Raw genomic sequence first — 27,659 nt, forward strand, 5'->3', positions numbered from 1 at the left:
CTTAAGTAGATGTTCCAGAAAAATAGTGGGCTGTGTTTAGAAAAGTAAACACCCTGGTTATTGATCTTTAATACTTGTTTTTCTTTTTTTTTGAAGGGGATGTGGGGAAGGCAGAGAGAGAGAGGGAGAGAGAGAAACTTAGCAGGCTTCTCGCCTGATGCAGGGCTTGGTCCCAGGACCCTGAGGTCATGACCTGAGCTGAAATCAAGAGTAGGACGCCTAACTGACGGAGCCACCAGATGCCCTGGTCCTTGGCACTTTTTTTTTAAAATTTTATTCATTCATTCATTCATTCATTCATTCTTTCATTCATGAGAGACACACAGAGAGAGGCAGAGACACAGGCAGAGGGAGATGCAGGCCCCATGCAGGGAGCCCGACGCGGGACTCAATCCCAGGACTCCGGGATCACGCCTTGGGCCGAAGGCAGGTGCCAAACCGCTGAGCCACCCAGGATCTCTCCTTGGCACTTTCAAGGCAGATTGGAAATCCCATCTCTCTGCCTTGTCTCCTCGTTGCTAAATCAAGTCTTCCACAGTGTAGTCTGTGACTCTCTCTTCTCTGCTCACATAAACGTGTTCGGGGAATCTGAGTTTTCATTTGGACTCTGCATTGTCTGCTTTTCATTCTTCAGGCTGCTGCTGGGGATGGAATGGGGACAGAGGCCTTGTGAAATCAGCATTCAGGAGGTAGCCAACCTGCATACTTTCCCAAAAAAGAACCTAGCAATACAGAGGGGCTCCGACGAGAGGTGGGGTGCAGGAAGGCTGTGCCGGGTCAGCTTCCTTGGGCGATAGAGCAAGTGAGAGAGAAGAGGAATTATTATTTTTAGTGCAGGCTGGGTGTATGGTACTTTATACTTTATGTTCCCCCTAAAACTATATGAAGTGAGCATTAAAAAAAAAACCCCTATTTTAATTACACTATGCTTAACATACAGTGTTATGATAGTTTTAGGTGTGCAATGTGGTGATTCAGCGCTTCACACATTGCCCAGTGCTCATCGTGGCAGGTGTACCTCTTACTCCCCATCACCTGTCTCACCCATCCTCCCGCCCACATCCCCTCTGGTGACCGCAGTGTGTTCTCTGTACTTAGGAATCTGCGTTTTGGTTTGTCTCTTTTTTTTTTTCTTTGCTTGTTTCTTAAATTCCACATATGGATGAAATCATGTGGTATTTGTTTTTCTCTGACTTATCTCACTTAGCATTATACCCTGTAGACCCGTCCATGTTGTGGCAAATGGCAAGATTTCATTCTTTCTATGGCATCAGTAATATTCCATTGTGTGTCTGTATATACACATATAATATATGTTTACATACAGGTGCATACGTGTGTGTATATATATATATGTGTTTATGCATACGTATATATACATATATGTCACATCTTCTTTATCCATTCATCAAGTTTTTATGTAAAGATGTTTATTTATTTATTCATGAGAGACATAGAGAGGCAGAGGCAGGGGGAGAAGCAGGCTCCATGCAGGGAGCCTGATGCGGGACTTGATCCCAGGACCCCAGGATCACGACCTGAGCCGAAGGCAGGCGCTCAACCGCTGAACCACCCAGGCGTCCCCATTCATCAGTTGATGGACACTTAGGCTGTTCCCACATCTTGGCTATCGTAGATAATGCTGTAAACAGAGTGTATGCATTCCCTTGAATTAGTATTTTCATATTCTTTGGGTAAATAGTAATGGAATTACTGGATCATAGGGTAGCTCTATTCTTAACTTTTTGAGGAACCTCCATACCTTTTCCACAGTGGCTGCCCCAGCTTGCATTCCCACCAACAGCACACGAGGGTTCCCCCTTCTCCACATTCTCGCCAACACCTGTTGTTTCTTGTATTGTTGTGTTTGGCCATCCCGACAGGTGGGGGGTGATTTCCTGGTTGATGATAAGTGATGATGAACAGATAGATATCTTCACACGTGTCTGTTGGCCGTCTGGATACCCTCTTTAGAGAAATGTCTGTTCACGTCTTCTGCCCATTTTTTAGTTGGATTATCTGGTTTTTTGGATGTTGAGTTGTAGTAGCAGTTCTTTTCAATGACTCTTTATCGGATATGTCATTTACAAATATCTTCTCCCATTCAGTAAGTTGTCTTTTTGTTTTGTTGATTGTTTTCCTTTACTGTGCAGAAGCTTCCCGATAGTTCATTTTTGCTTTTATTTTCTTTGCTTTAGGAGACATTCCTAGAAACATGTTGATATGGCCGATGTCAGAGAAATTACTGCCTGTGCTCTCCTCTAGGATTTCTATGGTTTCAGGTCTTACTTTTAGGTCTTTAATCCATTTTGAGTTTATTTTGTGTTTGGTGTAAGAAAGTGGTCCAGTTTCATTCTTCTGCAGATGGCTGATCAGTGTTGCCAACACTATTTGTCTTTTTCCTGTTGCATATTCTTGCCTCATTTGTTGAAGATAAATTGACCGTATAATCATGTATTTATTTCTGGGATCTCTATCCTTTTCCACTGATCTGTGTGTCTGTTTTTGTGCCAGTACCATACTGTTTTGATCACTCCAGCTTTGTAGTGTATCTTGAAATCTGGGATTGTGATGTCTCCAGTTTTTCCTTTTTTCTAGGTTGCGTTGTCAATTTGGGGTGTTTTGTGGTTCCATGCACATTTTAGGATTATTTGTTTTAGTTCTGTGAAAAATGCTGTTGGTGCTTTGATAGGGATCACATTAAGTGTGTAGAATGCTTTGGGTGGTATAGACACTTGAACGATACTTGTTATTCGGATCCATGAGCATGGGATGTCTTTCCATTTGTTTGCAGCATCTTCAGTTTCTTTCACCAGTGTTTTCTGGTTTTCAGAGTATAGGTCTTTGAATTAGGTGAGCATTTTTATTTCCATTTTATAGGTCAAAGAATCTAGGCCCCAGAATTAACATGTCCAGGTCACCCCTTAAATAAGTGTGGGGGGTTCTAACCTCACAGGATCAGTCGAAAACAGAAGTGACTGATCTGATAGTGTTTTATGTGGCGAGCACTCGGCTCCACGATGCCGTGAGTTGCTCTGGTTCCCAGGAGACATGGGTGTGCACTGGGTGTCAGACACAAGGTAGCAGCTGAAAGAAGATAGAGGTTGTACTAGACATGATTGCCCTGGAGAGGAGTTCACAGTCCAGTGACAGAGGAAAGAGAACCGGAAGTCACAGTAGGAAACCGACTTTTAAACACGGTGATGTGTTTATTTTACAAATGGAACCCAGTGACTAATATAGAAAGATGAAAGTCTGAGCTCATAAAGACTTTCTAATCTAGCGGGCATTCAAATCATTTCTTTTTTTTTTTTTTTTTAAGATGACTTACTTATTCATGAGAGACACACACAGAGAGAGGCAGAGACACAGGCAGAGGGAGAAGCAGGCTCCCTGCGGGGAGCCCGATGCAGGACTCGATCCCAGGACCCCGGGGTCACGCCCTGGGCCAAAGAGCAACGCTCAGCCACTGAGCCACCCAGGTGCTCCTCAAATCACTTGCTTTTAATAAAAAACGACATTTTTTAGGTGAGAAAACGTCTCAGCGCCCCCAGCCTCATCACAATAAAGGGGAGGCCCCTGCACAACGCCTTTAAAACCCCACGTAAGGTCCCTCGAGGAGCCTTTCACAGGAATCGTCCTTACAGATTGCTCTGGCAAAAAAGCTCGTCACTAACAACAGGCCCTTGTTTCCTGGCAGGTGTCAGAAATGGCCGAAGACGGGAGCGAGGAGATCATGTTCATTTGTAAGTAGCCCCTGGCCTGTCCTTGAGCACAGATGGCCGCGCCACTTACTGTCCCAGCAAAGCCACATCCACGTTTTGTTTTTATATCACAGAAAAGCTGTTTCTTTTTAAATTTAAATGACTTTGCTTGCTTTAAGAAACAAATTTAAAAGACACAGTGGCTGGAGGGGAGGTGAGTGGGGGGGGACGGGGTAACCGGGTGACGGGCATTGAGGAGGGGCACCTGATGGGATGAGCACTGGGCGTCACACTCTATGTTGGCAAATTGAATTTAACGTTAAAAATAAAAAGAAACAAGTTTATTGCGCGAGAAATGCGCTGCCAGAGTGTGGTGTTAAAAGGATCATCTTTCTCAGAACTCTGAGCCAAGGGGACTTGGCGGGGGGTGGCACTTGATTCAGAAAAGTATGCCAGGGGTTTAAAAAGAGATTTATGGTGTGTTAGATTTATGGTAAACAGGTTAAATAGGTGAATTTCCATTTATTCTCGTTCCTTGGGAAGATCTAGTTCTTTGTCCCCACAGAGTAACCACATACGTTGAAATGTGCCATCAGGCAAGATCTTTTCCTTGGGGGCCACATCCTGTGTTTGCACCGTTGTTATATTTGTGGGGGGGCACCGTCGATCACCCCCGTCGGGCAGGGAGCCTGCGGTGTCCCTGGGGGGCCCCCCTCCCAGCACTGTGTCCCCTCTGATGCTCTCGGGTCTGTTGCAGGGTGCGAGGACTGCAGCCAGTACCACGACTCTGAATGTCCTGAGCTGGGCCCTGTGGTCATGGTCAAAGACTCCTTTGTGTTAAGCAGGGCGCGGTGAGTGGCTGCCTTGAGCTGTTTGTTTATAGTCCTTCCTGTCCGACAGAGTTGAGCTCTACGCCTTTTCGGGTTCCCCGGGTCCGGTTTCGACATGGGGGCTCCCCCTACAAGCCCAGGCAGTTCTCAGACACCGGCAGGGCTCAGCTCCGACCCTGTCTGCCCGGAGACGGCATCGGACCCCACGTGCAGGGCCCAGTCACCCGAGCCCACTCTGCACCCCCCTCCCAACGCCGGCCGCACGCCCCTGGCTCCCACATGAGCCTCTGCCCCACGCCACAGATTGGAGCTCCTCGGCCTCCTGCTTCCACGTTGCTGGAGCGGCTCACAGAACCCCGGGCAGCGCTTAGTAACCAGCCTGCTAAAGGATGTGATCGATGATGTATATGAACGAACAGCCAGATGGAGAGACGTGAAGGGGGTGGGGGTCCCAGGAAAGGACGGGGAGCTCCCCTGCCCTCCCCTGCACCCACCCCCCGCCCCTACAAGCTCACCGACCTAGAAGCTCCCTACCCAGTCCTTTTGGGTTTCACGGAGCCTTCATTACACAGGCAGGACTGACTGAGTCATGGGCCACTGGGTGACCCAGCCTCCAGCCCCTCTCCCACCCTGGAGGTTGGGGTGAAGGCGGGGCCGGAAGCTCCAATCCTGCACCCACGTGGCCGGCCCTCCGGGCACAGCACCCGCCCTGGGGTGGGGGGCCAGAGGTCACCTTCATTAGTGACCAGACACCTATTTCCCCTTTATGGCTCTGAAGTGTTTTCAGGAACTATGGGTGGAGCACTTAGGTCTGAGAAGTGTCTTTGGCCATCTGAATGACCAAATGTATATTTCTTAGAAATCATGATGTCACAGGAGGAAACCGCAAAAGGAGAAGGCGGGGCTTGGCGCCTGCCTGTCCTCAGGTTCCAGAGGGCATCTGTCATTTCCATCCCACTGTGAATGGAGTAGCCAACCACCGGCATGAGCCAACACACGTTTCGAAGGCTTCAGAGCGAATGTCTTGCTCTAGTTCAGAGTCCCTCGGGGCCAAGCTGGCCGAGACACAGCAGGGCAGCCGTGAAGAGCCGGCGGGCCAAGGCTGCAAGTCGGCTCATTCAGTTTTCCCGGCAGCCCGGATCTGGGCCTGACAGATGCCCACTGTGGGCAAAGGTGGGACCCAGGGTGGTGAGTGCAGGGAGCAGGCAGAGCCATCACGGCTTCCAAGGAAGCACTGGCTTGTCCCCAGCCTTAGCTCATGTCGGGGTCCTAGCTCACAGGCCTTCCTCCTCCAGTGCCCTGTCCTTGACACTCTCATAGTTTAGGTAAAAGCGTCCTCTGCTGGCCCATTCAGCCTGCCTGGAAACCCTGTTCCACTCCTGGGAATGCCGTGGCACTTTCTCCTTTCTCGTGGTGCTTTGCCCGTGGTGCCTCATCGTGGAGCTCCCCACCTCTCCCCAGGCTGTGTGGCTCCGGGGACCAGAGCTCGGTCCCATGCATCTCTGCTGTCGCAGCCCACCCCTGATGGCGAAGTGGTGGTTGGTCCCCTGGGTGGGGATTTCAAACACAGCCTTTAGTCAATGGCCCCTTCCTCCTTGTGTGCTCTGGGTGAGTCCTGTGAAGTCCCTGGGGCCAGTCCAGAGCTGGGTGCACACTGGCCACTGGGCCCTCACCACCTCTGTCCCCAGTAGGAAGCTCTTGGTCACCCCCGAGGATGGCATTGCAGCAAGAATGAGCTTTGGGGCCTTCTTAACCAACTGTCCCTGCCATGGGGGGCTGTCCTCGGCCGGCAGTGCTCGGAGCTGAGGGCCTCCTATTCCATTTCTAGGTCATCCCTCCCTTCCAACCTGGAGATCAGGAGACTGGAAGACGGGGCCGAAGGAGTGTTTGCCGTGACTCAGCTTGTCAAGAGAACACAGTTTGGTCCATTTGAGTCAAGGAGGGTTGCCAAATGGGAGAAGGAATCTGCATTTCCACTGAAGGTAAAGGCAGGGCCCGTGGGGGCTCGGGGATGGGTGAGGCCTGCTACCCGGGCAAGGGGAGCCACGTGTTCAGCTGACCGATCTGTGACTTCAGCCGCTTCAGAGACCCTAGTTCCGCTTTCTTCCAAGCCCCTGGTTCGTGTTTGATTTTAGTTTGTTTTTGTATCACAAAAGCGTTAAAGTTAAGCAAGCAATTTGCACTTTGCAACGTTGCCAACCACCGAAGACAGCATGTGGCAAATGTGTGCAAGACCACAGCGCCGCCTTTACTTCCCTCACGACCTGGGCTGGGTACAGCCTCCGGGGGCCGCTGCCTGCACCTCCTGGGGCCGTGTAGGCACAGCCGCTCTCACACCAGAGCCAGGCGATGGGTACTCACAAAGTGCTTTCAAAAGGAAGGGGTTTCCTTTAAGCAGTGAAGAGACACCAGTGCAAAGTTTATCAGCTCTAGGAAAGCACATTGGACTGAGAAAAGACAAATTTTGTGTGAAATTGAGCTTAACAGGATGGATGTAAGTTACAGGAAGGCTTTGAGTTCTCGAAGGAAGACGTATGGAAGCGTCGTGAGGCCAGGAGACTCCGGTTCTGTCCCCGTCCCGAGCATGTGCCCGGGCCAGATACGCCTCCAGAAACGTCTGTGAATGAACAGTGAGGACCAGGGCGCTGGTCCTGCTGCAGTGACCCACAGAGAGAGTTTTTCCTAGCAGCCCTAGGCAGAGACCCGCGTGTTCCAGGACAGACATGAAATGGGTAGCTTCGGGCAGTTCTTGGAAAAGTTGAGCTCACAGGGCAGACTTCAGCAAAATGGGGAGGAAGGAAAGCTATTTGATTTGTTTGCAAACAAAAGAAATGAAAGAAAAAAATTTTGTAACATTTTGTTTATTCATGAGAGACACAGAAAGAGACATAGGCAGAGGCAGAAGCAGGGTCCCTGTGGGGAGCTCAATGTGGGACTCGAACCCAGGACCCTGGGGTCACGACCTGAGCTGAAGGCAGACGCTCAACTGCTGAGCCATCCAGGCGTCCCAGGAAAGTCTGTTTTATGTGAAGGAATACAGAAGCCTGAAGCCAAGCCCCGCAAAGGCTATTGGTTGCCATCCTTCGCAGGACCCGGGGCCCATGAATGCACGTGGTTGCTGTGGGTGCGTGGTTGGGACGAGGCCCCTTGGGAAGAGTCCTATGTGCCCGTTTTGGCTTCCTTCAGTGACTCGGTTCTTTTTTTTTTTTTTATTTATTTTTTTTTTTATTTTTATTTTTTTCAGTGACTCGGTTCTTGAGGTCTGACACGAACTTGTTCTCAGTGCCCTCAGCATTGAGCGCCCATGTGCCCTGGGGGGTGGGGGGCTCTCTGCCCACCGTGGTGAGTGCAGAGGCTCCCGGGAGCACAGCCCACACCAGCTGCCCTCAAGCGCTCCCGCCTCAGAGGGGGCCTCTGGCTCATCGGCAGTGGGGAGCCCGTGCAGGAAAAGCAGAGAGAGCCCCAGACCCCCCTCTACTCATGTGGTTACCCCAACCCCAGAATGTTGACATTCCTCGCTGCTGCCATCGATTAAGCAGCAGCGCAGTGTTACAGGCAAGGGCGCAGCCTCTGAGGGCTGGCTGGACTCAGCAGACACACCTGTGAGAGCGGGGAAGAGCGCGGGTGTCCTGGTGCCCACCCAGACCACGCGGCAGACCTTAGGCAGCCTCCTTCCCAGCTGGGCCATGCACTGCATCCAGGTGTCGGGTGACACCTGCACCAGGAGTAGAACTCAGGTGTCACTGGGCCCACTTGGAACCTGATGAGTGCTTGAGTGTCCACCCTCTGTACCTGGACCATGGGTAGACCTAAGACTTCTCTGTTCCTACCTGGGCTGTGCACAGAACTCAGGTCCCCCGATGAGCCCTGGATCAGGTTCTGTGTGGAGCCTGATCTGGCCTCTGGTGCAGCCCGGTGTGGGCTGGTTGGCGCCCCCTCCCCACGCTGACCTGCAGACGTCAGGTAACCAGCTCCTTCCCTGGCCCCTTGGTGGCCATGCCCACCCTTAGGTGTTCCAGAAGGATGGGCACCCCGTGTGCTTCGACACCTCCAATGAGGACGACTGCAACTGGATGATGCTTGTGCGGCCAGCGGTGGGGCCTGAGCACCAGAACCTGACGGCCTACCAGCACGGCAATGACGTGTACTTCACCACCTCGAGGGACATCCCCCCCGGCGCTGAGCTGCGCGTGTGGTACGCGGCCTTCTACGCCAAGAAGATGGACAAGCCCATGCTGAAGCAGGCCTGCCCCGGTGCCCATGGTACGTGCTGCCCCTGTGCCCAGTGTCCGGGGGGGACGATGCTGGCAGGCCGGTGTGGTGTGGGGAGGAGGGGCGGCTGCCCTTGACCCCCCGGGGTCGGGTCTGTCGTACTGCTAGTTAAATGTCTGGGCTCACCCCTGAGCCCGACACTGGCTGGTGGGAAGTGTCCCATGGGAACTCGGGTGCTAGGACACAGCAGGCTGATACTCAGCTCTGCCCGCAGGGCTTTCTACGCTATAATTCCTCTGCACCCACCATCCTGCAAGGTGGGGCGATTATCTCTGTTTTGGGGGCAGAGGAAATGGAGTGCAGAGAGGTTAGGGAGCCTGCCCTGAGTCACAGAGCAGGAGACGGAGGAGTCGGGATTCAACCTGGAATCTGGCTCCAGGCTGGGGCTCTCTACCCTGTGGCAGCCTCCTCTAGATTTGGGGTGTGCTCAAGGACGCATGTGTGTGCCTGTGTGTGTGTGCAGGTGTGCTCGTGTGTGCACCTGTGCTCACATGTGTGTGTGAGTGTGTGCGTATGTACGTGCTCAGGTGTGTGCAGGTGTGTATGCATGTGTGTGCAAGTGCGTCTGCATCTATGCTCACGTGTGCATGTGAGGATGTGTGTATGTATGTGCTCAGGTGTGTACAGGTGTGTATGCATGCGTGTGTGCATCTGTGCTCACGTGTGCATGTGTGAGCACACATGTTCCAGGAAAGACCCAGTGAAGGTCATATGTGTGATTTGCCCAAATCCACCGTTCCCGTTGGAAAAGCACCCCCAGCTTTGTGTCCTGCCACCCCAGGGTGTGGGGCATCACCGTGGGAAGGGGGCCCGTGGAGCTTAAATCCGTCCTGCCCCGTCCCCATCGTGAGTCCTTGCGCCTCAACCTGAGACCACATGAGCTCGTCGCCGCCGCCAGGCCTCGTCTTTGGCGTGCGCGCACAGTGGTTCATATCCTCGCCTGAGGCCGCCAGGGGCGGTCGCACCTGTTGTTGGCACAGTTACTTGCTCAGGGGGCATAGATAACCCTCTTTCTCTCGGACGCGCGCCCACGCTGCGGGATTCTGACAAGAAGATGGGTTTCCTTTTTAGTGTGAGCCCGATGTGATATAAAGCAGCTCTGGAAGGCTGCGGCCTGTCCCGTGTGGTTGCAGCTTTGTGGCCTGCCGCCCCGGGGAGCCCTCCCGGCCGTCCCTGTGCCGGTGATGTGAGAGGAGTCCAGGCGGCTGCCCGAACCAAGCAGACCTTCAGCAGGCTCGAGCAGCAGAAGGCTCTCCCAGCCGCGGAGCCTGAAGTCCAGGCTCTGCTGTTGGCAGGGCCGGTTCCTCCTAGAGGCCTCTCGCAGCTTCGGGTGCTGCCAGCAGCCCTTGGCTTGTAGGTGGCATCACCCCGATCCCTGGCCCTGCCCTCGTGTGGCTTTCTCGCTGCTGTGTCTCTGTGTTCTCTCTTATAGGGACACCAGTCACTGGATCAAGGGTCTGCCCTACACGTATGACCCCATCTTAAAGATATCTGCAAAGGCCCTGTCCAAAGATGGCAGGCAGATGTGAATTTTGGGGGATGCCTCTTGTATCCACTATGAGCTGGGGGGCTGAGAGGTGGAGTGTGAGCCACGAGGGTGCCCTCGGGGAATGTGGGCAGGGAGCCAGCTGGCCTGAAGGCCTGCCCCGTGGCTCTGCTGGCAGAGGAGCTTGCCACCTTTGCGGGGATACTCAGAGGGAGACCAGGAGCTTTGTGGGGTGAAGGGGACAGGAGGGATTTGGAGAGACCCACACCCGGAGTCTCCTAAGCCCATCCTTTAGGATTTGCTGAAAGCAGGTGCCTGGCCTGGCCCCAGGGAGGCAGTGGCGCGTCCTGCTGGGCCAGGCTTCACTTTTGAGCATGGTGTGGCTGTGCTCACGGGTGCCGTGCAAGATCTCCTGGATCTTCCTGACTGGGCTTTGTCACGGGCAGGATCCCTTCGGGCCCTCCAGCTGATGCGCGTGTGCCCCCGGGACCGGCCAGACTGCACACTGGGGTCAGGGTAGGAGAGGCTGACCTCGTCAGCTGGGTCCTGCGCGGGGTCTCACGGCCCACGACACTCCAGGGCCACGTCGGAACAAGGTTGTTGTTCTGCTTGCTTTTACCTACAGGAGAACTCGAACCTGAAGCTGAGTGTGAGAAGGTAGATTTTCATGAATTTAGCCTGGACTGTGTCGACCAGTACAGCTGCCTCCTTGTGTCCCCCCAGCCACCCTCCTGGGGAGTCCTGAGTTGGCTGTCATTCGTCCTGTGTGTGTTCCTTCCAAGAACGGGGGACACGACTGGTCATCACGTCCCCATCCGCTAGAAGGCACCATCCCCCTAAATGACAATTTGAATCAGGAGAGCAAATAAGGCGCTCTGAAATTTTAGAAATACTTTGTAGGGTTTTTTTCACTCTGTTTGGGGAGAAATAGCCCAAAAGTATTTCATAGAACTGCCATGAAAGTTCTTGACACTGTTACCTGGACAGGAAGCTGGTCCTCTGTGTCATTCTGATGACCTGGATCCGACAGGTCAGGACAGGTCGGGAGAGGGCTTAACCTCTCCTTCCCCGTGATGAGACCTCAGGTCTGCATGTCCTTGAGCCCCAGCAGTGAGTGGAGGGAAGGGGCCCTCTTGTGGCCATCACTGTGCCTTGGGGCCAGTGGCCGTGGGACAGGGCAAGGTGGGCAGGCCTTGGGGACCACCACTGTGTTCTAGAAGAATTGTGTGTGTGGGGGGGTGGGGGGGGGGGGTGGACCAGGAGCTGTCTTCCCATACATGACTCAGAATCTTTCTTGGTGAGCATCAGAACTGCGGAGGCTCAATTACCTTCATTCCGTCTCTTTTTCACATTTGCTCCGAAATCCATCTTTGTTCTAGAAATCAGCCAATACGCAGGTGGCAGAGCTGACCTCGAAACACACAGCAAAGTCGGGGGAGCAGACACATCCTCAAAAAAAAAAAAAAAAAAAAAACCTCTTACAATTTTTTTCCGGGTCGGAAATTTGCAGTTCTCTCTCTCTCTCTCTCTCTCTCTCTCTCTCTCTCTCTTTTTCTTTTTTTGCTTTGACCTCGCATCTAAGTTGATTTTCTTTCTTTGCACTGAGGGCCTGGCGTTGACCGCTGAAGGACGGGCCCAGGAAGCATGGCAAGGGGTTCGCATCGGCTCTTGTCAGCAGGTGCCGTCAACAGATTTTCAAAACCACTTTTCTAATGAAAGCGATAAAACGTGAACACGTTTGTGGGGATCACGTTAGATCCCCATTTCCGTGACTCTCTGCAGTCTTAAGTATTCACCTGCTGCCGCTCCGCCTGTGGCATCATCTGTGGCCACATGGCGTTTCTCTTGCTTTGACGCTTCTCTTCTGCCGGATGTGTCTGCGATTGGCCATCAAGAATCGCCTTCTAAATAATAATAATAATAATAATAATCGCCTTCTGACTGTCGGCTCATTGCTGTTCTTAAAAAAAAAAAAAAATCCTGGTCCTTTAAAGATAATTTTTGGAAGATAGAGTTCTTCCCTTGACGAGGGGACAGGGCTCACGACTGGTTCTTCTAGCTGGTTCCATCGACGAGCCTCAGATCGCCGGTTGACGAGGCTTCCTGTAGTGTCAGGTTAGTTTGAATCCCATTCGCGGCGGGTGGGGACCATCCTGCTGGAGACGGCAGGCAGCCCAGTGGGACCTGAAGAAATGACCTGGATTCGCCGGTGTCCTTCTGGCTAACCCACTCGTCATCCCTTCTGAACCCGTCACGTGCGAGGGTCTCCTCGCTCTCTAGGGCCGTGCCTGTTTGAGAATGTGAGCGAGAAGCGGGAATTGGGGGCCCCGGCTCCCATTCATCCATGATCGCGTCCTGGTCTTCATGCAGCGGATTCTCGGGGGGCGAGGAGAGGAGAGGGCCGGCCGGCTGGCTGGAGCATCCCCTAACCGTGCTGCCCCCCACGGCACCCGCTCCGGACCCCTCCTGCTCTGGCTGTTAGAACCGAGCATTTCGCATCACACTCTTATTTTCCCCTCATCATCAACTCCGGAGGCTCAGAAGAGACACAAACAGCTGTGGTGGTGCCTGCACCTTGTTCTTCCAGCCTTTGCAACCTTGTTGCTAGCATCTGATACGGAAAGTCTTGTCAGGGACCTGCGCTTTGTCCTGGTACCGGTATCGAGTGCGCCGGGCAATTGCAATCCTGGATGATTTTTCTAAGGACGCAGGAGTTTGTGGAATGAGTGACCCCTGGAGTGTTGCTTGTGATGGGGCGTGAGTGTCAACACAGGCTGTGCAGTGGCCGAGTGGACGCGGTGGCGAGGGCTCGGGGCGGGGGCTGTCGGATGGGGCCGGACGGGGCTGGACCAGGAGATCACGAACGGAGGCTCCCTGAGAACGCTCACCCCCAATTTTTAGATCCTGCAGGAGCATTAGTCATATTTTCTTATCGAAGGTGGCTGCAGGTCCCCTCTGCACAGCCAGGGTCCCCCTGTTGCGTGAACCCTGCCCAGACTTCTTTGGGGTGTAAGGAAGAGGGGCTCAGAGCCTGGCCCTGCACCGGGGTCCCCTGCTCTGGGGTCGCCACTTCAATTTTAATGCAAATGAAACAAAATTAAAACCTCAATTGCTTAGGGGCACTAGCCACCGCGGCTGCCACCCCAGATGGCGCAGTGTTTTCAGAGCGGTTGTGTCATCACAGAAAGTTCCATTGGACAACACAGGACAAGAGCCGCGGCCACATCGGGCACAGGCCCACTGACAGCCTCTGTCGGCTTTTACTGTATCTTATGTGAACCAGAGAGAGATTGAGGAATGCCGTTTGGTCTGCAGGGTTGTGGTTTTTTTTTTTCTTGAAGTCGTGAAAGGGGATGCGTCTGGTCCCACCCGCCCGGCGTCTTGGAGGAAGTCCCGTTTCTGGGACTGGGGACAGACCCCGCACTGGGCTGCTCCAGCTCCACCTCTCTGTGATCAGTTTCCTCACCTGTGAAACGGGGACGTCCCTGGGGACCCGAGGTGTCCACGCGTGCGAAGCCCCGGGAGCAACACGGAGAGGGGAGCTGTGGTTACTGCCTTGATAGCGCGGGCCCCGGGGCGCTGGGCTTCGGGGGGCGGGGGGACGCGCTGCTGTGCATCACCCTTTCCTCCGCTCTTTTGAAGCTGCAGGCACCCCAGAAAGCAGCGCCGCCGTGGAGTCAGAGCCCAGCCAGTGGGTGTGTAAAGTGTGTTCCGCCACCTTCCTGGAGCTGCAGCTCTTGAATGGTAAGCGCCGGCGTGCCCACGGGGTTGCCAAGTGCAATTGAAAAGTCCAGGCGGGGCGCGCTCCCGCGTGTGCTCCAAGCGGCGCTGTCGTTTCCACGCTGTCCCTTTGCACAGGTGGCGACGCACGGTCGGCCGGATGTTCCCTGACTTTGGGTGGGCCGCTGTGTAGACCCCAGCCGTGTTCCCCAGAGGTGCTCACGTGTGAGCACCCCAGGCCCTACACCGGGACCTCCGTCAGCTCCTGCCTTTACACTTGGCCTTCAACGAGGTTCCTGCTGCGCATCTTCTTTCTCTTTAGGCTCCGCGGTGGGGGCGGCCAGGCTCTGTGTTTGATCCAGCCTTTCCAGGTGTTGTCAGGCAGGTGGGCTCATCGATGGCTTGTTCTGCTGTGTGGCCGAACTGCCAAGCCCTTCCCAAAACACGTGGCGCATTATGCTGTGTTTGCTTTTGCATTTTCTTTCCCTCCCTGGATCCAGCTCCTAGAGGGCACTTACCCCACCCCAATGACCCTAAATATGCAACAAATGAAGAAGTAACAGCCCCTTCGTGCTGAGTACTTGTGTGAGCCGGTTAAGATTCTCAATGGGGAGGACCGGCCGTTGGCCTCAATGTGCGCACCGGTGCCGTCGGTCCTTTGAGTGTTGCTCCCCACCTGGCCCGTGGGTCGTCCCCCCCTCCTCCTTCCTGGTGCCCTGCAGGCCTTCATTGAAGAGCACTCGTCTCTTGAACTCGGTACCCATCCCTGCCTGCCTGGCTCCTGTGGCTTTGTAGTTATCATTCCTTTGGGGGGGCCTTGGAGGGGCCTTCTTCAGTTGAAAGTGGAACAAGAGGGTTTTTGCCTTTGTGCAGTATTTTTTTTTTTTTAAAAGACAATATTGTTTCTCACAAGGTGGCTATTTCTCACTGTTTCTCTGTAGAGGCTACATTTTTAAGTAATTGTGGTATAAATTCATCACGAACGTTGGAAAATATAAGTAGGTATGAAGAAGAAAATGAGTGTTGTAGTGCCAGCGTCTGGAGAGAGCCGCAGTGCCGTGTTGGGACGCCCGCCCTTCTGCAGTTTTTCCTTGCACAGACACGTGTATACGTGCTTGTACTTTTTATAAAACGGTGTGCACTTTGAGCCAGCCCTGGTTTTATCACCTAATTTAGCTTTTGAAATAGTAGTCCTGTTTGGTGCAGTAAAAGTGCTTTAATTTTCAAAAGCAGTGGAAATAAAGTTTATTTGCCTGTGGAAGCTCCTAATGTTGGCAAATGAAGTTAAAAACAGACAAAATGGGGAAGGCAGTGGGCACACGGACGGGCTGCCTCATGTCCCTGTGCATTTGCTTCCCTCTGCTGCAGAGCACCTGTTGGGCCACTTGGAACAAGCCAAAAGCCTTCCCCCAGCCAGCCAGCACGAAGCAGCTCCTGAGAAGGAACCAGAAGTGCCCCGAGGGGAGCCTCCTGCGGCTCCCAAGAGTGTCAGTGCCACCAAAGAGCAGAAGAAAAAGCCTCGAAGAGGGAGAAAACCCAAAGCATCAAAACCTGAGCAGCCACTAGATATCATAGAAGGCAAGGAGCCTGCAGGTGAGGGCTGGTCCTGGGGGAGGGGCCGGCAGGTGGAGAGGGTGGTCCTGGGGGAGGGGCCGGCAGGTGGAGAGGGTGGTCCTGGGGGAGGAGCCGGCAGGTGGAGAGGGTGGTCCTGGGGGAGGAGCCGGTAGGTGGAGAGGGTGGTCCTGGGGGAGGGGCCGGCAGGTGGAGAGGGTGGTCCTGGGGGAGGGGCCGGTAGGTGGAGAGGGTGGTCCTGGGGGAGGGGCCGGCAGGTGGAGAGGGTGGTCCTGGGGGAGGGGCCGGCAGATGGAGAGGGTGGTCCTGGGGGAGGGGCCAGCAGGTGGAGAGGGTGGTCCTGGGGGAGGAGCTGGTGGGAGGGAGAGGGCTGGTCCTGGGGGAGGAGCCGGCAGGTGGAGAGAGTGGTCCTGGGGGAGGAGCCAGGAGGTGGAGAGGGTGGTCCTGGGGGAGGAGCCAGGAGGTGGAGAGGGTGGTCCTGGGGGGAGGAGCCGGCAGGTGGAGAGGGTGGTCCTGAGGGAGGAGCCGGCAGATGGAGAGGGTGGTCCTGGGGGAGGGGCCGGCAGGTGGAGAGGGTGGTCCTGGGGGAGGAGCCGGCAGGTGGAGAGGGTGGTCCTGGGGGAGGAGCCGGCAGGTGGAGAGGGTGGTCCTGGGGGAGGGGCCGGCAGGTGGAGAGGGTGGTCCTGGGGGAGGGGCCGGCAGGTGGAGAGGGTGGTCCTGGGGGAGGGGCCAGCAGGTGGAGAGGGTGGTCCTGGGGGAGGGGCCGGCAGATGGAGAGGGTGGTCCTGGGGGAGGGGCCAGCAGGTGGAGAGGGTGGTCCTGGGGGAGGAGCTGGTGGGAGGGAGAGGGCTGGTCCTGGGGGAGGAGCCGGCAGGTGGAGAGAGTGGTCCTGGGGGAGGAGCCAGGAGGTGGAGAGGGTGGTCCTGGGGGAGGAGCCGGGAGGTGGAGAGGGTGGTCCTGGGGGGAGGAGCCGGCAGGTGGAGAGGGTGGTCCCGAGGGAGGGGCCGGCAGATGGAGAGGGTGGTCCTGGGGGAGGGGCCGGCAGGTGGAGAGGGTGGTCCTGGGGGAGGAGCCGGCAGGTGGAAGGTGGTCCTGGGGGAGGAGCCGGGAGGTGGAGAGGGTGGTCCTGGGGGGAGGGGCTGGTGGGAGGGAGAGGGTGGTCCTGGGGGAGGAGCAGGTGGGGGGAGAGGGCTGGTCCTGGGGAGGGGCCGGCAGGTGGGGGTGATCCTGGGCTGGAAGCCTTACCAGTGGGAAAACTAGTCTAGAGCGTCCAGGTGGAGATGGAACCAGCCTTCCCTTTGCCGCTACGTCACTGTAGAGCCCAGTTCCCGTGTGACCCAGTGGGCAGTACACAGCATGTGCTCATTGGCCAGCTTCCCCGTGTGTCCCCTGGGCCCCGTCAGGACAGAGAGCACTGCCATCGCCCCAGCTTCCCTCCCTGCCTTTGCATGCATCAGTCCTGCCCACCCTGGGGCTTCTCGTGAATCCCTCTCTCCAGGCCCAGCACCTTGCTCGCGGCCTGTGGAGCGAGAGTTCCCCACGCTGTGTTTCCGGCCGCTCGTCCTCTGCTGCGAGCGGCCTTGGTTCACCGTGCACATGCCCCACCGTGCGCTCCCCCATCACCTTGCATCCAGGCCGTGGCTGGGCCCATTGCGATCATATCCTCAGTTGAGTTTGGAGGGACCGTGACCCAGTGTCTTGGGTGTTGGGTGTGCGGGGCCCATGGCCGCTCGGTCCTCATGTGGCCTCTGCCAGCACTGCCTGGTGCCAGCACCCTCCCCCGGTCTCAGGTATCAGGACCAGGTGGGACGCTGAGGGCGGGGTCCCCTCACTGTCTTCCTAGTGGCCACTGGGCACTTCGCTGCCTGCACAGCCCTTGTTTCTTTTCCCAAGTGTTTATTCTTTTCTGGAATGAAAAGGAACTCAGAGGAGCAGCATTCACATAACACTCTGGGCGACTCTGGGCGACTCTGGGCCTCACCCTCTCCTGCAGCCGGCTACGAGTTCGTGTTCTGCTCAGAGCCCATAGACGGACAAGTGACGTCAACCCCCACCCCCGTCCGAGCCGCATCCCTACTTCTCTCTACCCAGGCAGAGAAGAGGCGAGGGAAGCCGAAAGCTGAAGTGATTCTTTCCCTAATTATTAGTTGCATTAGGAACACACATAGCAAGCGGCGAAGTGGTGGAAACCAGCGCCTAAAGGTTTTCGTGTTATCTTCCCATGTTTCAGGCCAGGATCCCCGTTACCACGGTTATTTGGCATCTGACTCTCATACAGAATGATTATCTGCTTTTGAACGTACGCTGGCATGTCTGATGTTAAACGTCGGTATTCCCAGCTCCCCGTTGGGAGTAATCGAGTACGTGAAAAGATCCCGCCGTGTATCAAAATGCTTTGGTTTGGGCTGGTAGGAAAAGGGACCGAAATAGTGTTTTAACTGCTGTGGTTTCAGGAAAGAGTCACACACTTTAACTTCAGCGTTAAGGATAACATTTTGCTTTTCTAAACAGGTAAAAGTGTGGATTCCAAATATCCCTGGTCTGTCTGTCTTCTTTCTTCTGTGTGTATCTTGCAACCCATGCCTACGACTTTGGCCGGGCTGCCGTGCGCTTGGGTGCGTCCTCCCGGTCCGGTTGTGTTCTGTCCCCCGCCCCGGCGATGACATGGCCTGTCACATCCCCTTCACACAGAGCAAGTGGCCGAGATCATTACCGAGGTCCCGCCGGACGAGCCCGTGGCCGCGGCGCCAGATGAGCGGATCATGGAGCTGGTGCTGGGGAAGCTGGCCACCACCACCAGCGACGCCAGTTCAGTGCCAAAGTAAGTCCTGCCCCAGCCCTCGGGGCTCCGGTGTGGACGGCCGCTCCGTCCAGGCGGGACGGTGCCCCCAGCAGGGAGACTGGCTCACTCCTGGTGCAGGGCCTTGGGTGTCCTTGGGGAGCAGCAGGATTGTTCCGGAACTCAGGAGCGGAGGAGTAGGTTCTCTGTGAAAGTGGTTAAAGACAAATTTTTTATTTTTATTTATTTATTTATTTTTTTTGTAGTGAAACACACATCACATAAAATTTACTATCTGGGCAGCCCAGTGGCCCATCGGTCTAGCACTGCCTTCAGCCCAGGCCGTGATCCTGGAGACCCGGGATCGAGTCCCACGTCGGGCTCCCTGCATGGAGCCTGCTTCTCCCTCTGCCTGTGTCTCTGCCTCTCTCTCTCTGTGCCTCTCATGAATAAATAAATAAAATCTTTAAAAAAAAATAAAATAAAATCTTTAAAAAAAAATTTATTATCTTGAGCACTATTGAGTGACCGATTTTGTGACATTAACCTTGCCGGAGCTGCATGACCTTCACCACCGTCCATCTGCAGAGCATTTCCATCTTGCCAAATTGAAACTCTGTCCTCATTAACTCCCCATTTCCCTCCCCCCCACCTCCCCGCCCTATCTCTGTCTCTGTGAAGACGGAGGTCCCTTCTAGGAGGTAGCTGTGTCTCTGGCTTCCTTGTATGCCTACAGCCGTACAGTATTTGTCCTTTGGTGCCTGGCTGTGTCACTCAGCGTGGTGTCCTCGAGCCTCACCCCTGTTGGAGCAGCCGCTGGACTGACCTTCTGTTTTAGGGTATTATTCCATCACACAAACCTATATCTATATCTATCTATATCTATATCTATATCTATATCTATATATCTATATCTATATCTATCTATCTATCTATATATATATATATTTATTTATAGAGAGAAAGAGAGAGACCCTATTTTGCGTAATCATCAGTGGACACCTGGGTGGCTTCCACCTGTTGGCTGCTGTGAACAGTGCTGCTATTATAAAGCAGTTTTGTATTTGAATTTCTGTAAATTTAACACCTTGCTCTATGTTTTTTTTTTTTTTTTGCAAACAGGGAAAATATTTTGCATTTTATTTTTTAAAAAATATTTTATTTATTCACTAGAAGACACACACAGAGAGACAGAGACATAGGCAGAGGGAGAAGCAGGCTCCATGCAGGGAGCCCAATGCGGGACTCAATCCCAGGACCCGGGATCACGCCCTGAGCTGAAGGCAGTTGCTCAACCACTGAGCCACCCACGCGCCCCAATATTTTGTATTTCAGTTATCATTTTTGGGTAAATCTTTGCTCTGACGTTGAATAGGTTAGTGGTAATTTGGGGGGGCCCTTTTTTGGAGTGCCCCTTACACTTCTCACAATGTACCTGGTCCTGTTCCTCCTGGAACCATGCAGATCCTGACAACGGGGACCGACGTGCTGTCAGAGGCCGTGGTGCCACCTGTTGATCACTCTACTCTGTCTTCTTGCCCGGAGGATTTCTGTGGCTGTCAGAAATACCTTCAGTAGGGAGAAGAAATTTTAAAACTTGGGGTCAGAGAAAGCATAAAGCAGAGAAGAGGCCAGACCGAGTGAGAAACACAACCAGGGTTATTCTCGGGACAGCCTGAGCCTTGGGCTTCCTGGGGGCCCGTGACCATGCAGTCGGGTGCGTGGCCACACAGAAAACACTGAGGCCGTCATGCGTTCGAGGTGTTTGCCCCGTGCACGTGCCCCCGAAGCGGGGATGATGCCCGGTACCCTCCCTCCTTTGTCCCACCGAGCCAGGAAGGTTTGCAAGGAGCTCTTTCCCAGATGACCATAACCTTGAACTCTCTCTCCAACGACGCGGTCCGCCCCCTGCCTTACCGGGTGTGTGTCTGCCCTGGCAGGTTCCCACACCATCAGAGCACCACCATCACCCTCAAGAGGAGCTTAATCCTGTCGAGCCGGCACGGCATCCGGAGGAAGCTCGTCCGGCAGCTGGGGGAGCACCGGCGAGTCTACCAGTGCAGCATCTGCAGCAAGATCTTCCAGAACAGCAGCAACCTGAGCAGGCACGTGCGCTCACACGGTGAGTCCTCCCCACCCACCGTGGAGCCAGTGAGGGGCTGCCCTGGCCCAGGACGGGTCCAGAGGTGGCGTGTGCAGCTCCGGTACCTGCCCAGAGCCCTGAACCGGCTCATTATCGGTTGGCTCTTAGGTGACAAGCTCTTTAAATGTGAGGAATGTGCCAAGTTGTTCAGCCGCAAGGAGAGTCTGAAGCAGCACGTCTCCTACAAGCACAGCAGGAACGAGGTGGGTGGAACCCGGGTTCTCGGCTGGCATGGGGCTGGACGCGGGCCACGGACAGGATGGGCAGCTGGGAAGGAGGACCCTGTCTCGAGGGAGGAGGAGGAAGGGGAGGAGGGGAGGGTGTGGGTGCAGGGCTTGGCGAAGACGGGCGGCAGGAGGAGGGAGGAGGCAGCGGGCTCCCGTGGGCTGGCGTTTGCCCCGCGGGCCCTGAGCGGGGCCTTCTTCCGGGGCAACTGGGTGGTCAGAGCGAAAACTTGCTCCTGTGCCCGGAATTGCGAGGGAGAGGGGCAGACACACAGGGGGAGGCGGACGCGGGGCTCCTCCTGCCCCTTGCTGACGGTGCTCCCCGTTGCCAGGTGGACAGCGAGTACCGGTACCGATGCGGCACCTGTGAGAAGACCTTCCGCATCGAGAGCGCGCTGGAGTTCCACAATTGCAGGACAGGTGAGCGGACGCCGCGCCGCGTCAGTGCCCCCGTGGCCGCCCCGAGTCTGCAGCGCTTCCAACCAGACCGCCTCACCGCTGTCATGTCCCTCCATTCGATCTACTTCCAAGCAGCTATTACTTGTCACCTGCAGGAGACGCAGGGGGAAGCTTCCGTGTGCGGGGAGGGTACCGTCTCACTTCTTCTTAGTGTCCGGGGGTCGCTGTCCGTGTCCCCCCATCCGAGGCTGCCGTCAAGCAGGGGGAGCAGAGGTGTGGCATTGTGCTAGGGCCACGTGAGAAGCCCGTGGAGGTGGGAGGTGACCTGGGAGGGGAGCTCTGCGTCGCACACAGAAGGGCCCCCTTGACCATCAGCTCTCCATTAGCAGTTGTCCTGGCAGTGCCCGGGACAGGCTGCAGCTGCCACCCTGCAGAGACCAGTTTGGCTCTGAGCCCGCTTCTGTCCACCAGTCTTGGAAAGCTCCTTGTGGGTTGGGGCAGGCCTGCGGCCAACGGGGGGCCTCTGAGCCGGGGTTGGGGTCACGCTCCCCCCAGCAGGGAGTCGCTGGAGTGCTGGCAGGGGGCAGGGCAGGGAGCCCTAGCTTGGCCGGAGAGGCCGGGCCCTGTGTCGGCTTAGAGACCTGCCAGGTTGGCCCTTGGCTCCCAGCTCCTGTCCCGTTGAGTCCTGTGTGTGCGTCACATGGACGTCTGTGTTGGTTCTTGCCCCCCCATCTCTCAGAGACCCCTTAATCAGCATTAGCTAACCCTCCGCTGCCCGTCCCCCTGTGTTCGGGTCGGAGGGCTCCTGTTTGAAGCCATGGCTTGTCTCTTCACGGCGCCTCGCTCCCACGACGGGGCTCCTCTGAGTGGCAGGCGAGGCTCGTTTTTTCTGAGCTCTAACCACCCTGCAGCGTCCATGGCCTTGGCACCAAGTCGTGGCCTCGGAAGCTTCCAGGTGAACTGGCCATGTGCTGCACCACCTGCATTCTGAGCTCTGCACCCCCAGAGCTCCCTCAAACCTGGGGGACATCCACCTGCTATTTCCATTAGCGGAGGGTCTGTCTGGATGCCCGGCTGTGCCCGTGGCCGGAGTGGGGACGGCGCCCCATTCTGCAGGTGCACGGCCCGATGCCAACCCTGTGCCCCCGGCTGCTCGGTGAGGTACACTCCGGTTGTCTTCTTACCTCAGTTTCTCTGGATGCAAATGAAACAAAGTGATAAAAGACATCAGAGAGCAGCCACCACTGCCCGTCAGCCTATGGTCCTGTGAAAGCAGGCATTAGTTTTCTTTTCATTATATAGAAATAACAGGGCCACGGTGAATTAAAATACATTTTCTAATTTCCAAGGTTAGAAGTTTCAGGTGGAAAACAGAAAATAAACCTGGAACTGAGCTCCTCTGTGTCACGTGTCATTTGCATCCTGTTACACTTTTCCGTAGCATTGATGTTAAGAACTTGTCCCCTATAGACCGTTAAACTGAGGATTTCTCTGACACAGGGAGAAGCTTTTTGAAATGTGGGGACTGATGGGTTTTGCTCAGGGGTTTGCTCGGCAGGACCGGTCCTGGTGGCTCACCCAGGCGGTCCTCGTACTGCCCGTGGCCATCCAGGTGGTGCCGGAGAGCGGCACAGGCTCACGTCCAAGCCCTCCAGCCAAGCGTCTGTCAGCCTCCCGTGCAGCCCGGCTCCCCCCAAAACCCACTGTCCTCTCTCCCAGGGTCCCTGCCCCTCCACCAGTCCTGAGTAACAGGTGTTTGCTCTTAGTTCTGCATTTTATTGAAACATAAATGCATGTGAGCCACGGCAGGGAGGCCACCCATGGTGTGGCCGACTGGTCCCGGATGGCTGAGCCCTTGGGAACGGGTGGAAGCGGGTTCTCTGTAGGCACTTGCTGGCACTCGTGACAGAGAAGGCTGAAGCCCCGGGACTCGGGCCACCTGCCCGGTGGGAGGTGCACCTGTGCTGTTTAGTACCAGCCCAGCAGGGGCGTGTGAGTGTGCAGGGTGTGCGGGTGTGCATGTGTGGGTGTATGAGATGTTCGAGGGGCGTGTGAGTGTGGGGGTGTGTGGGAGTGTGGAGCATGTGGGGTGTGTGCATGTGTGATGTATGGGTGTGTGTGTGAGTGTAGGTGTGTGTGAGAACGGAAGTGTGGGGTGTGAGTGGAGGTGTGAGGGTGAGGGTGTGTATGAGAGCATGGGGGGGTGTGCTTGTTAAAGAGGGACCTAGAACAAGACAGTAATGTGGACGGTGGGAGAACCTGGGCATTTGTGCATGTGGGACAGGAGCGGGGCAGAGCAGAGACAGGTGACAGGTGGGGGTGGAGCCTTGGGCGAGGGGAGCCACAGCTTCCTAAGACCGGGGGTCGGGGCAGCAGTCAGGTTGGGTGCAGGGTGAGGGCCCAGACCAGCGATAGTTCAGGCCCGTCTGCTTTCGAGGAATCATCCCCAGACGTGGAGGCATGGGGGACAGGGGTGGGGCCTGGTGCTGCCAGCAGAAGGGCTGGTGTCGCTCCCCACGCTGAGGACCGGCTGGCTCCGGGGGCACCTTGTATGCTGTGTGCCCCGGTGCCCGGCCCAGGGCGGCCCAGTGTGGGCCCTGCCTTCCCCGGGGCCGGGGTGCCGCTCCCACGGCCAGGATGCCGATCCTGTATTCAGTGTCACTTACCTAAAAGCTGCCGTGTGTCTGCTTGCTCTCCGGACAGATGACAAGACGTTCCAATGTGAGATGTGTTTCAGATTCTTCTCCACCAACAGTAACCTTTCCAAGCACAAGAAGAAGCACGGGGACAAGAAGTTTGCTTGTGAGGTCTGCAACAAAATGTTCTACCGCAAGGACGTCATGCTGGACCACCAGCGGAGGCATCTGGAAGGTGAGCGTGGCCGGCCGCCCTGGGCACCAGCTCCTGCAGCGGGGACGGTGGGGCTGGGGTGGGGACAGCCAGGGGACGGGGGGCGGGGGGCTGCGCAGGTGCCGGCGATGCCACCCTGGGATGGAGTTCGGCTCAGGCATGGAGACGTGCTGGCGGGGCTGAACACTCGTGTGCTAGTGGGAACCCTTGGAAGCATCCTGAATGCTCCACGGTGGGGAGGGGGTTAAGGAAACCCGACTCACTGTAGGATGGAACACGTTTTTCTCAAAGCCTTTTGCTATCTTGAGAAAATGCCTTTGATGTGACTAGAAAGTAGGGAGAAAAAAGTGCATGCAATTGGGTTTGGAGAATACTTTCAGCGTTGTGTGTGGAGTGGAATGTTCTGGGCAGACACCATGCCTCAGATGGCCCGTGCCGTCTGCAGGGGGGTACTGGGGAGCTCCCCGTCTGTGTGGTGGGCTGACAGGAAGCCAGCTGCAAGAGGAAGACGGGTGTCAGTGGGGTCAGGTGCGGAGCGGGATGAGGGGGCCGCGCCATGAGGGGGTGGGGGGAAATGGGGAGGAGGGGCGTGCTGCACAGACTCCCAGCGGCTCCGACCCCCGAGTGGAAGTGGAAGGTGCAGACACCAGGAGCAGGGAGGTGCCAGGGCTGCAGGTGTGTGCTGAGCGCTTCCGCCCAGACTTTCTTAAAGAACCGGCCCAGACAGACCCTCTGAAAATTGGCATTTCAGGGGCACCCTGGTGGCTCAGTGACTGAGCATCTGCCCTCAGCTCAGGTCGTGACCCCGGGGTCCTGGGATCGAGTTCCTCATCGGGCTCCCTGCAGGGAGCCTGCTTCTCCCTCTGCCCGTGTCTCTCTCTCTCTGTCTCATTAATAAATAAAATCTTAAAAATAAATGAATAAATTGGCATTTCAGTTGTAATAATCCCGATTATTACAAACCAGAGCACCTTTTTTTTTTTTTAAGATTTTACTTTTTTATTCATGAGAGACACACACAGAGACAGAGGCAGAGACGCAGGCAGAGGGAGAAGCAGGCTCCATGCAGGGAGCCCGACATGGGACTCGATCCCGGGTCTCCAGGATCATGCCCTGGGCCGAAGGCAGCACTAAACCACTGAGCCCCCCGGGCTGCCCAACCAGAGCACCTTTTTATAAAAGTTTGAAAAGAATCATTTTTCTTAAAGATATTTTATTTATTTGACCCAGAGAGAGCACAAGCAGGGGGAGGGGCAGAGAGAGAGAGGGAGAAGCTGACTCCCCACTGAGCAGGGAGCCCGATGCGGAGCTTGATCCCAGGACCCCGAGATCATGACCTGAGCCCAAGGCAAATGCTTCACCGACTGAACCTCCCAGGCGCCCCAAAAAGAATAATTTGCTAAAGAATTACAAAGGACATGCTTGTTGAAAACAAAAGCGAAGCTGCATGCGTGCAGCGCGCATGTACGCAGATCATCATCCTGCCTTTTCAGAATACGACGAGTCCCATCCCATTTAGGTTCTGCACTCCTCGTTTCTACCTGGCTGCTGTTCACGTGGCTTCGTGAAACCCACCACTTTTTCCTCTGTGACCCGTCGGGTGGTGCACTTGGGCCTCGCCAGCCAAGCCTGGGGCTCACTCAGTGACTGCGTGGCCCCAGGAAGGACACTGTGCCTCAGTTTCCACCCCCTAAGCTGGTGGGGGGCTGAGCCAGTCCCTGCTGGTGGAGCCATAAGCCCTAAAAGTGCCAGCTGCTGACAGTCCTGCCGGACGTCCGAGTCTCCTGACCGACAGGCCCCTGGGCTGCGCTTCACAACCTTATCTTACATTTTACAGCTGACACCCGGGTCAGATCATCTTCTGCGGGAATCAGCTAACGTGTCCCGTGGTTTTTCCTTTCACATCGGAGCAGAGTCTAAACCACTGCTTCAGCTCTGGAGCGCTTTGTGCTCCCGGGAGCCTTTTGGAGAAGGATGTGGCCTCACTCCGGTTTGCTGGGTGTTCTCAGGTCTTGCTCTGCATTCACACCGCGGGATGCGGGAATGTCCCAGAGCGGGTCAGCTGTGCGGAAAGGGACCGTGGCCGTGAATTTCTCGCTTCCATTGAGAGTCCCCGTTACATGTGGGCTTCTAAAAATCTGATTGGATCCCAATTATAAAGATTTCTGTCTTAAAACCATAAGGGGTTCATTGCCTTTTGGCTTTTCTCCCTGGTCCTAATTATTAACCGATTTAGTTTGCAACAGTGAACATAGGGATCTTTTTAATTAAAAAAAAAAAAAGGCATCTCTAGGAACCTTGCCCTTGGATCGAATGAAACTCCCTCCCTCCACGTTAGCTCAGCGCAGCTCTTCTATGTCATAAAAGTCCAAAACCCCCGCTGCCCTCGTGTTTTCACACGTTTCAGATGCGCGAACCGTGTTACTGTTGCCCGGGGGCAGGCACAGCCCATCGTTCCCGGAGCCCGGGGGAGTGGCAGTTGGCACAGTTGTGTCCTGTGCCGGGTTGTCCCCGATGTGTTCACTGGGGCCGCCCAGCCTGTCCCCCCCGACCTCCACCCAGGCGGCCCCGCTGGCTGGATGGCGGGGGCCCGGCGTGTGTACTCCGCGTGTATTCACTCTGTCGCTCGGGGGGGGGGCGGGCATTCCAGGAGTGCGGCGGGTGAAGAGGGAAGACCCGGACACCGGCGGCGAGAACCTGGTCCGCTACAAGAAGGAGCCCTCGGGATGCCCCGTGTGCGGCAAGGTAACGCGCCGCGCTCCCTTCTGGAATCCCAGCATGAGCCCCACCCTGCTGAGCCGTGCAAGCTCAGAGCTCTCCTCCTGGGGCGTCAAGGGAGAGGTTCCTTAGGGTGACAGCAGGGACTCGCGGCAGCCCCAGCGGCCGCCCGTGTTATGCGCTGCTGAGATGCATGTCCAGTGAATGAGCTAAGTGTCTCCCCTCCACTGCTTGCTTTCCCCTTGGCACGATTTCCCCCCTAAGCCCTTCTCTTTAGTGTCCCTGACATGCATCCCGCTGGTGGCAGGCCAGAGCCCAGTGCGCCCAGCAGGCAGGGAGTCCCCAGGCCTTGGCTTTGCCCTGTCAGAGCTGGTCTCCCCTCTGGCATTTGTGAGTGAGAGCACTGACCCGCCCCAGGGCCGCGGGCGCTTGGGGCACGCTCAGTGGACGTCCGCTCCCCGAGTGAGCGAAGCGGGACACCATCCTCAGGGGCAGGTGCCTCCGACATGGGCCGTCCGAGGGCTGACCCCCCAGCAGAGATGCTAGGCCTCCGTGCCCATCGGAGGAGCCCCCCAGGCCACATCCAGCAGTGTGGCCATCCCTCAGCTCTCCTGGGGACCCCGTCCTGGCACTGCCACCCAGGCCACGTCAGGTCGCCCATAAAACGGTGCCGTCCTTTGTGAGCAAGCGCCTTGGTCTGGACGGAAGTGTGGTTGCTTGTTCCTCAGACTCACATCCCGTGACTCAGGAGTTTGCAAAGATCCCCCGTGTCCCCGGGACCACAGCTCCCGTCCCCCGCGTATGCCCGGCACCTGCCGCAGAGGGTTCCCTGGGGCTCTGTGCCGCCACAAGGGGGCGGTGTGTGACCGGAAGCCCGCGCTCGGGCGCTGTTGCTCTGTTGCTCTGTTGCTGCGTCTCAGCCGCGCAGTCTCCCCGAGAGCACGGGGTGCTGGGGCCCCGGG

General features: G+C 55.9%; 1 protein-coding gene across 3 annotated transcripts in view; it reads left to right on the forward strand.

The window, feature by feature from the left end:
- Positions 1 to 27,659, forward strand: part of PRDM15 (PR/SET domain 15) — a 65,004-nt gene that overhangs the window by 16,244 nt on the left and 21,101 nt on the right. For 2 of the 3 annotated variants that reach the window (XM_041735207.1, XM_041735208.1), the window contains exons 2-13: positions 3,701 to 3,746; positions 4,462 to 4,555; positions 6,363 to 6,516; positions 8,545 to 8,797; positions 13,935 to 14,036; positions 15,381 to 15,605; positions 18,276 to 18,405; positions 20,304 to 20,485; positions 20,615 to 20,709; positions 21,063 to 21,150; positions 23,833 to 24,000; positions 26,630 to 26,724. In XM_041735207.1, the coding sequence (XP_041591141.1) occupies positions 3,710 to 3,746; positions 4,462 to 4,555; positions 6,363 to 6,516; positions 8,545 to 8,797; positions 13,935 to 14,036; positions 15,381 to 15,605; positions 18,276 to 18,405; positions 20,304 to 20,485; positions 20,615 to 20,709; positions 21,063 to 21,150; positions 23,833 to 24,000; positions 26,630 to 26,724 (1,623 nt within the window). In that variant the 5' untranslated portion in view covers positions 3,701 to 3,709. The remainder of the gene's footprint in view (positions 1 to 3,700; positions 3,747 to 4,461; positions 4,556 to 6,362; positions 6,517 to 8,544; positions 8,798 to 13,934; positions 14,037 to 15,380; positions 15,606 to 18,275; positions 18,406 to 20,303; positions 20,486 to 20,614; positions 20,710 to 21,062; positions 21,151 to 23,832; positions 24,001 to 26,629; positions 26,725 to 27,659) is intronic. The other variant, XM_041735209.1, reaches the window with a different exon arrangement.

The sequence above is a fragment of the Vulpes lagopus genome, chromosome 20 (assembly GCF_018345385.1).
Source record: "Vulpes lagopus strain Blue_001 chromosome 20, ASM1834538v1, whole genome shotgun sequence".
NCBI lineage: Eukaryota > Metazoa > Chordata > Mammalia > Carnivora > Canidae > Vulpes > Vulpes lagopus.